The sequence below is a fragment of the Haliaeetus leucocephalus genome, unplaced genomic scaffold (assembly GCF_000737465.1).
Source record: "Haliaeetus leucocephalus isolate CR32 unplaced genomic scaffold, Haliaeetus_leucocephalus-4.0 Scaffold417, whole genome shotgun sequence".
Classification (NCBI taxonomy): domain Eukaryota; kingdom Metazoa; phylum Chordata; class Aves; order Accipitriformes; family Accipitridae; genus Haliaeetus; species Haliaeetus leucocephalus.
This window is the reverse complement of record NW_010972853.1, coordinates 3638290-3647833: the sequence shown is the minus strand read 5'-3', so window position 1 is coordinate 3647833 and position 9544 is coordinate 3638290. Positions and strand designations below refer to the sequence as shown.

Genomic DNA, 9544 nt, shown 5'->3' with positions numbered 1-9544 from the left:
CAAGACATCATATCCTGGATTTCATACCTGACATCTCTTATGGCTAAAATACTGTAAAATTAATTATTTAAATCTTCTGGTAGAGGCCTCAGTTTCTGACAGTGACTTCTCACTTGCGTTGTTGGTAGATGTCTATGTCCTGGTCCAGTCCTGGATGATATGCTATCATAAAGACCTTGCAGAGGTCCAAATTAAATTTTCAATCATGATTACTTAGTGTGATTATTCAGTCAATGAGAGTGTGAGTTCACTTCAGTCACTGGACAAAGAATCCATGTTCCTGTCAAAGTACACATGGCTTATCTACAGTTCAACTTTCTGACATAGACAGGGCTTGGTTGGATATGACAGGCTGTGGTCAATGGGTTTGATCATCATCCATGCAAACTTGCACATGCGTTGCTTGTTGCAGTCCTTTTGCCAGTATATCACGTTCCTACGGTTTAGATTTGCTCCAGCACACGCATCATACCACCAGCCTCCCCCAGGAATGCCATTGTGTTCCAATTTAGCACAATTCTGAAAGTAATTATCATTGTCTCTGTCCTTGGTGGTGAACTTCTGGTTGTCATGGAGATAAGCTTCTGTGTCCAGGGTCAGAGCATCAGTGGCATTGCCTTTGTATAGACCAACCCTGATTCGGTATTGAGACGCTTCGTCTTCAATAAGGAATGGTTCATACTGTCCCCATTTGATTTCAGCGTTTAGGTTTACAAGTTTAACTCCAAGTATATATTGCACAGAGCTGCTAGTTAACTGATGCATATATTCATTTCCTAACCAGTGGTTGTCAAGAACGGAGCCAAATCCGTATTTGTAATCCTGCCAGGTCCTATCAAAGTCGACAGTACTATTTGCTGTAATGTGCTGGATTACTGTCCAGCCACCATCCTGCATGTTACAAGAGACAACAATTGGGTCCTCCTTTGGTTGGATGATGTAAAGACCATCTCTGGAATTTCCTTTGGAGCGCTGAAAAATCTCAAAACAATCCCTTGGATAGTCTGAGTAGGAAAAAAAAAAAGTTTTGAAGTAAATTTCTATTCAAATAGTAAATTTTAGATATTGAACTCTGTCCTTTAGAGTGAGTGAATGATTACCTTCTGACTGGAAGCTGACTCTGACTTCATCCCAGCTGGTGGGCACCTACTTAGCTAACAGGGGAAGATTTCAGGGCAGAACAAGCAGGAAATGTTCAGAAATTCAAAAAAGGGTTTGTTACCCTGCCATACAACAGAAGTGTGATTTTGCATTTATGACAGAAATATGGCTGAAAAGCCAAAAGTTATGTTCAGACCATTCCTTTTCCACCTGCGTTCTTCCAGTTTGAGTAGTCAGCAAGTTTGCAATTCCCTGTGCCATGTGTTGGACCATTGTGTTTAATTACTAGAGCTAGCCTTATCCTCAACAAATAAATCTAATTTCTCTTTAACCAATTTATATTTCAGGCATCTGTAACATCCTTGCATTAAATTCCAATAAGTATGCCATGTATTCATTGGTAAAAGGGAGATATTAAAGCACATTTCTTGCTAATACAAAACTTACAAACATCTGAGGATTTTCTTAGGAACAGTTCTTGTCATTCAAACTCCAGGCTAAATCTTACAACTGATTTGCAGGTAGAACTACAGCGCTGAACATCAATATAAGGAAAATAGGTGAAAGTGCTTTTCCACTTTAATGCTTATCCAGTAGGCTCAGAGGGCAATAAAAATGGCATATAAGGGTTGGAATGACCCTCTCTATTGGGTTGAAATATATATACACTGTGTTTTTTAAATGTAACTTGCTTATAAGGTAACTTCTTGCTATAGTATAGTATCAAGCATCTCTGAGACTAAGGCACAATGCTCTGCTTTTTACAATTGACTGGGAGACTGCTAAGAACCAGAATATAATTTATTTAAATATACATTTATGGATGGATGGATTCATATATAGAGAATTACTTTTGTACAGAAGGATGATATTCAGTGTCTGTTCCATTACTCAGAAACATGTTTATGAATTGAAATCACTCACTTCCCCATAGAGTTGAAAGGCATATCACTATGTCATTATACTATGGAATATTTGTAATTTATATTTAATAAAAACTTGACAATTTTAATATCTCTATGAGAAAAATTCCTACAGACCACCTGTGATGTAAAATGACAGTTCTTCAGACCTATGAAATCCTGTGTTCTGTCCTGACAATGACTGATAGGAATTTAGATACTGTATTTAGAGCTTAATTTTTCCTTCCGGGAAACTGGGATAATTCAGGACAATTATGGCAAGATGTCCTAATTTATTTTTTTTTCCCCCTCAAAAATTTGCCAAAATATGATTAAGGAAAAATATTTCCAAATACAAAAATTTAGAATAAAAGCTCAGAAAAAAACTCTTCTCTGCCCAAATCACTGACCAGAGAGCCCCTGCTGATCCTTCTGCTGAACACATTGTTTTTCTTTACCTGAAGAGAAGAACAGAGTCTGAAAAGAGTCAATCTCATTGTATAGTCTTGTGACCAACAGATCAAAAGTACACCGAACAGTTTGGTTACTGTGGGGAAAAAAAAAAAAAAAAAAAAGCCCCCAGCTTTCTAGAAAGAGAAAGGGACCATGACTCACTATTTTATCTACTACTACTGGTCCTGTGAGGAATTATATCATGCAGTCTTCTTCACAGAATTATTAAATTTCTTCTCTTCCAACTGGAAAGCACTGTAGACTTCAATAACTGTTGCTACTCTGTTAGAAATACTCATCTGGTTCCCAATCTAATTTTATTAATGTCCACTGTCCATCTCTTTTCTTTCTCATGTCATGTTGTCCTTTAGTTAAATAGTGCTTAGTCCTGAGTAATAAGCACCGATGTACCATGAGGACAACTATATTTTTAATCAGCCTTTGTTTTGTTAGGGTAAATTCTGTTAGGATAAATAAGTTCTTTTATTATTTAGTGTAAGATAAATCTTCTGTTTCTTTATTGTCTTAGTAGCTTTTCTGCACCACTTCACTGCAAATTAATCTCCTAGAACGTGGGTAAAATTTGCACACAGTATTGCAGACGGCCTTATATAGTGCCACCAATTCTTCCCAAGTCTTATTAGAACCATCTCTGTTAATGTATTCCAGGATTGCATTTGTATTGCTTAGTGTCCTTTAATCTAGAGTCTGGTCTTTGTATCTTTGTAACTGGGAAGGTCCTCACCTTGCAGTAAAACCTAGAATTTTGTACTTTATTTTTCATCTCAATGGTATTACTTAAGAACATCTGGTTATTTTTTTTTTTTTCTGTGCAATATTCTGATTTTTTGTATTGGCATTTCTCTACTTCATGTTATAATTAAATATTATCAGCATATTCTTATTTTTGCGTCAGTATACTTAATAAGATTTCTGAAAAGATCACTTATAAGCAAGCACTTTCAGTTTCTCCTTGAGTTTATGGTTTACTTTTCTACCCAAGTCATTTTCTTTTCCACCTCTACTGAAATTATAATGTAACCCTACCTTCTCTGATTTAATATTGTATGAAGTATTGTATCATAGGCTTTGTAGAAGTCCAGATGGACTAAGCCTGTTAAATAGTATTACTCATAGTAACAGTATTGTGTTAAATATAGTCTTTCATATTTGATATTCAGAAATTTATTGGTACTGGTAAGCCACTCAGGACAGATTTTCAGGAGTATATAGGCTTTCCAGGGTCTTATTTTCATGCATTTCATTGCCTAATAGAATCTGCAGTCATGAATAGAATACTTTAAATCTCAATACTATCTGCATGACATTATTAAATACCCTGAAAGAGCAGAACTGTGTACATGACTTTGTACCCCAGTTGTTAGAACATTTGCATGGTAGACATAGCCTGACTCCAGACCTGACCCCATGATTTTATAGAATGATTATTTAAGTGATTCACATAGTGATGTCCAAGCCAGCGATATATACAGTGACACTTGTATTTGCCTTTCTCAGTGAATATTATTCATGCAAAATAGAACTTCTATAGATGGATAATGAGAGAATCATTTAGGCTGATTGTTAGAGGATTCACTTGGAAAGTGAATTTTATAAACCCTCAAGTGCCATCAGTCGAAGGAAGAAAATGAATCAAACCCACTACTCTTTTTGTGTACATTTTATGTGGGATCTACTCTAGTAAATGTATTAGAAAACGTACCAAGCTGGACCGTACAAGCTAGATAGGCAGAGGGATGCCTCAGTTATAAGTACCAATGGGATTTAAGTACTGAGGTGTCAGATGTAATCTAGATATGATTGTCCTAAGAGTAAGTCTTCAAATGCCACAAAATATACTTTTACAAAAAATCTTAATTTTCTTGAATTAGATGGCAGCTGAGCAAGGATTTTAAAGATTCTGGACTTCAGGGCAGGACATGTTCATATTGCAAAGTATTTTTGCAGGGCTAACTTTCAAATCTGTTGGCTGAAAATGTTACAGCAAAGCAATGAAGTAAAACACAGCATGCATCCAAATTACTCACTCTCTTCATGACTACCTTTTTCATTGGTGTTACCCAGTCTCTCATAGCCTCTTTGGGGGAGAAGGTGGGCATTAGCCAAGACCACTGCCTCTTTGGTGCTCACTGACACAGTGCAATGAGAGAGCAGGAACAGAATAAATCCCGCTGAGCTTGTCAACAGCATCTTCCTTCCGAGTCAGTCCTCCTGCAGCAATACAGAACTGTAACACAGACTGGAATTGAAAATGGAAAGATTTATGACTTTTAGTATGGAAGTCCTGAAGGAGAAAGGTATTGAAATACCTAGCTTCAGTATAGTGAGCCTCTGCCAAAATTTGCTTCTCCCATCTTTCAAGGACCTCTCCTTTTCCTGATGTCTCACACACTATTTCTGACTGGTCATTCCTCTGACATGAAGCACTGGGCTGCGACACTTAGAACATCTCTCACCTCTGTCACCTTGTACCATGCGGGGCAATGAAACATAATGTAATCTTGTGTGTGACAAAAAGCCATAGAAAGTAATGTAATGACAAAAGAAAAAGCACATCTTATATCAGAATTGAATTTTGCTTATTCCTCGAGTCCAAACTGCAGTGAAATAGAGGCACCAATGGTCGAACTGGCAGAAACAGCAACACTGGCTCTGCTGACTGTCTGTAATTCAAACAGTACTCAAAGACATGGCTTTCTGAGTGCTGGGAATATTTCCATGCACTGGAGAACTCGCTTCAACACGTGGGCTACACTTTTTATGAATTTCCATTTACAGCTTTAAATAATAGGCCACGGGTCTAAATCAGATCAAAAAAAAGAGAAAAGCTCAATAAACAAAGTAAAAAGAACTTTTCTGCAGCTTCTTCAAAACCCACAAGCATTCAATATATTGAATCAAAACAGTTTTGAGCCTCATTTTGTCCTCCTTTTGGGGTTACGCATCTAGTAACCCTCTCCATCCAGCATAGCAAGAATGCTCAGGCTATTACTGGACTAAATCCTGTGGTCCTCGCTTCGGCAAATCCCAGCTTGACTGAAAAGGAATTTCTGTATCAATGACAGCTTAGACTGAATCAGGGTAACACAGGTTTCCCATACTTAGACTGTAGCCAAACTCTTTAATATTTTTTTTTAAGGACTGAGCTCCCCACAGTGGCTTTGACGAAAGCAGAAAACAGATCTAGCAAGCAGCAATTCAGTCAGAGCTTATTTCCTGCCAGCATCAGCACAGAGCTTACAGAGGCCAGTACTCTTCTCCACAGTGGTTTATGTTGCAACAGAGCCACATTCCTTATAAATCTAATGACTTAGCAGCAGATTCAGCAAACAGTTTTCCACAGAGAAAAAATATTCAGCACATTTTTTTAAAAATGCCCAAGATGAATCGTTGTAATAAAGTTCAGGTTTAAGAGTTAATTTTTATACCTACCATACAGAAAAACAGCAAACCAGAATTTTCTACTCTACCTAAAAATATTCAATAATAATTCTGATTTACTATTAATATAAAATTTGCTATTTTATGCAAAGTTTCTCATTTGATATTGGGATTGTAATAAACTGGAAAATTACCTTCCATGAAATTCAGCACAGGGTTTCCCTTAAAGCATTTAAGTTCTGCTCTGTGGGCATTTCCCACTGTCCTTTCCCTGGAAGGGGAATCCTTTTCCCTGAAAGCTTCTATTATTTTTGCTGTTATTGATTATTATATTGTAAATTACTTTAAATCAAAACCTAACCCACAACATCACTAAACTTCAAGAAATCTGTATTTGGTTCTGGAGTTATTTTTTTAGCTGTTTTGTTTTTCTTTTAGCATTTTCTAGTGAGTCAGTCTTTTTTCTTCCCTCATATTCACACATTGAAATGATTTACAAATCCATTTAATTCCAGAATAGAACTTAGTATTATAAATTATTAAGAAAGCAACTGAGGAAAACAGCACCAGGCAGGCACCTTACCTCTTTCAAGTGAAGCTTGGCAAAGAAAAACACACACAAATGAATAAGCTCATTCTCTACAGTTGTACTTTGCCTGCTACTTAAGTCCAGGTGAATAAATCAGCTCCAACACGCTATCTCAAATGCAGCAAAATTGCATCTTCATTATTTCACACTGTGTGCTTACTCTGGTGGACTTTGCTCTCACATATTACACTTGCAAGTAAGCATGTATGAATTATAAAGTACAAAGTTCTTCCATAAGGATTAAAACAACATAGTAACTAAATTAAATTTTCTTGATTAATAAACAGACACACTGATGGAGAACCATGAAGAGGTTTTAGTTCAGTAAATTACTTATGTTGCTTAAATACACACAGGCAGATGCTCAAATTTACTATCTCATTTTGCACAGGTGAATTAACTAGATGCTATACTACTAGTCACATTTAAAATTGTATAAAGACAACTTGATTTTTAGTATTAGGAACAAACCAACCATAAACCTTGTTGTTACTTCATCTTTTAATGTGAATGAATCAGAAACAGTGTCTCAGAGCTATAAAAATGGAAAAAAACAAAAGCAGAATAGGCTGGTCAACAAGTTTCTGGTTTAGTTTATTTGGATTAACAAGAGTTAATTAACATTGATTAGGGTCAAAACTGTAATGAATTGGATGAATTAATTGTTACTTTATATCTGAAAGTTGTACTGTCTATCTGCATGGCCTCTAGGTGATGTCTAATCTAGCATTTACCCTTTTCAAGATGAGCCAACACTTAAGTTTTTGTGCTCCTTGATCCAGCCTGCAACCCACTGATCAGATTCCATCCCTGAAACAAGCTACAATTAAAATTGATGGAGCATTTAAGTCCTCTGCAAGCTCTACCTGAGGATTTGTACTATGCATAATTTCTGTTCTTCAATAATTCATCCTCAGTGAAAGCACAATATGTGAGTATTTGTATTTCATGCACAATTAAATACACATAACAAATGTTTTAGGGAAGATTTGCTTGTAACATTTAAAAGTCAGTGATATTTCTCTTCATTTTTAAAGTACAAGCAATGTTTTATTATATATGAGGGTGGCCACAGCGAGTCCAAACAGTATCTTTTCCCTCACACTGGTCAGTAGCAGAGCTACAGGGAAAAGTTTAAGAACACATTCTCTCTGCTTTTAGCATTATGCAGCTCAGGGAATTTCAGATATGTGTGTGTTTGACGTACCTAATTTCCGGTTAGTACCATGCTTTAATAAACCTTGGCTAAGGCATGAAAATACTGTATGTAGCTTATGAACTAGTAAAAGTGCTTTGAACAGATACAGATCTTGCTGAAATAGTGTACTAAGAAAGGGCAAGAGAAGATACCTTTCCACTTTGTCCATACTGATACACTCTAGAAAACACCATTAACTTTAGTGGTATTTATTGATAGGTCTCATGTCGTCCTGTAATAAATTGGGATGCATCTTTGTTTTGTACCGTTGATTCCTACATTTTCTATCACTGTTTATCTCCTCCCCCATCTTTCCATTTTTCTTTACTTTTTTGCTGTTTGCTTCTCTGTTGATTTCCAAACTTGCATCTGAGCTGGCAGAGCAGAAGTGAAGTGGGAAGCATTTAATTAGAAGAAAGAAGAAAGGGCAACAGCATTCATTCACTCGTGCTCAGAAAGGCATCTATTTCTGTAGATGAAAACTTTGAAAAACAACAAAAATAATTACATCTCTCTCTCTCCGCTCTTGATCAAGTATTTTGAGAATAATTTTTCAGCCCTGAAAATTATATAATGATCTTAAGGTAGGACTACATTACATTGGTATGATTTGGTCATATACAGATTTCAAAATAATGCATTACTATAATGACTTATTGTTACCCACATTAATTAAGATACTTAGTTTCTCAGCCCAGTGACTGCATATTCCTTCCCCACAATATGTTGAAGTTTTAATTATCCCTCTGATTCTGCTCAGATTTAACAGGCAAGCATTCAGTTGAATTTTTCCAATGCAGCCTCACCTATGTGGAAAGTCTCTTTACAAGTTCTCTATATTTTAACAACTCATGGCACACCCTTGCAAAGGAAGAATTTGACTGAGATTGATCAATTTACTACTTCATCAAGCTCTGAAGTTAGTTGCAAAGACAATCCAGCTACTGTATTGCAACTAACCAGATTCTCTGTGTAATGGATATGAAAAATATCCATATCTAACCCATATAATGAAGCCATCAGTTCTAGCAAGGGCAAAGCAGTGTTAATTTAACCTTAGTAGTCTGAATAATGATGTCAGTAAGTTCCAGTAAATATTACAGAATCATAGAATAGTTTAAGTTGGAAAAGACCCTTAACATCGAGTCCAACCGTAAACCTAACATTGCCAAGTCCACCGCTAAACCATGTCCCTAAGCACCACATCTACACCTCTTTTAAATACCTCACAGGGATGGTGACTCCACCACTTCCCTAGGCAGCCTGTTCCAGGGCTTGACAACTCTTTCAGCGATGAAATTTTTCCTAATAGCCAATCTAAACCTCCTCTGCCACAACTTGAGGCCGTTTGTTCTCATCCTATCACTTGTTACTTGGGAGGAGACTGACACCCACCATGCTACAACCTCCTTTCAGGTAGTTGTAGAGAGCGATAAGGTCTCCCTGAGCCTCCTTTTCTCCAGGCTGAACAACTCCAGTTCCCTCAGCCCCTCCTCATAAGACTTGTGCTCTCGACCCTTCACCAACTTGGTTGCCCTTCTCTGGACATGCTCCAGCACCTCAATGTCTTTCTTGTAGCGAGGGGCCCAAAACTGAACACAGTACTCGAGGTGCGGCCTCACCAGTGCCAAGTACAGGGGAACAATCACCTCTCTGCTCCTGCTGGCCACACTATTTCTGATACAGGCCAGGATGCCGTTGGCCTTCTTGGCCACCTGGGCACACTGCTGGCTCATATTCAGCTGGCTGTCAACCAGCACCCCCAGGTCGTCCTCTGCCAGGCAGCTTTCCAGTCACTGTTTCCCAAGATTGTAGCATTGCATGGGATTGTTGTGACCCAAGTGCAGGACCCAGCACTTCACCTTGTTGAACATCATACAATTGGCCTTGGCCCATTGA

General features: G+C 37.4%; 2 protein-coding genes across 2 annotated transcripts in view; both read right to left on the bottom strand.

Annotated features, from left to right (window-relative positions):
• Nucleotides 1-9544, bottom strand: part of LOC104835936 (fibrinogen-like protein A) — a 13914-nt gene continuing 4370 nt past the window's right edge. The window contains exons 3-4 of the mRNA XM_010574207.1: nt 4520-4688; nt 1-1004 (exon numbers count right to left, since the gene is read on the bottom strand). Coding sequence (XP_010572509.1) covers nt 304-1004; nt 4520-4667 — 849 coding nt within the window. The 5' untranslated portion in view covers nt 4668-4688 and the 3' untranslated portion in view covers nt 1-303. The remainder of the gene's footprint in view (nt 1005-4519; nt 4689-9544) is intronic.
• EMC7 (ER membrane protein complex subunit 7) overlaps nt 4646-9544 on the bottom strand; it is a 25796-nt gene continuing 20897 nt past the window's right edge. Inside the window, exon 6 of the mRNA XM_010574208.1 lies at nt 4646-4716. Within this exon, the coding sequence (XP_010572510.1) occupies nt 4680-4716 (37 nt within the window). The 3' untranslated portion in view covers nt 4646-4679. The remainder of the gene's footprint in view (nt 4717-9544) is intronic.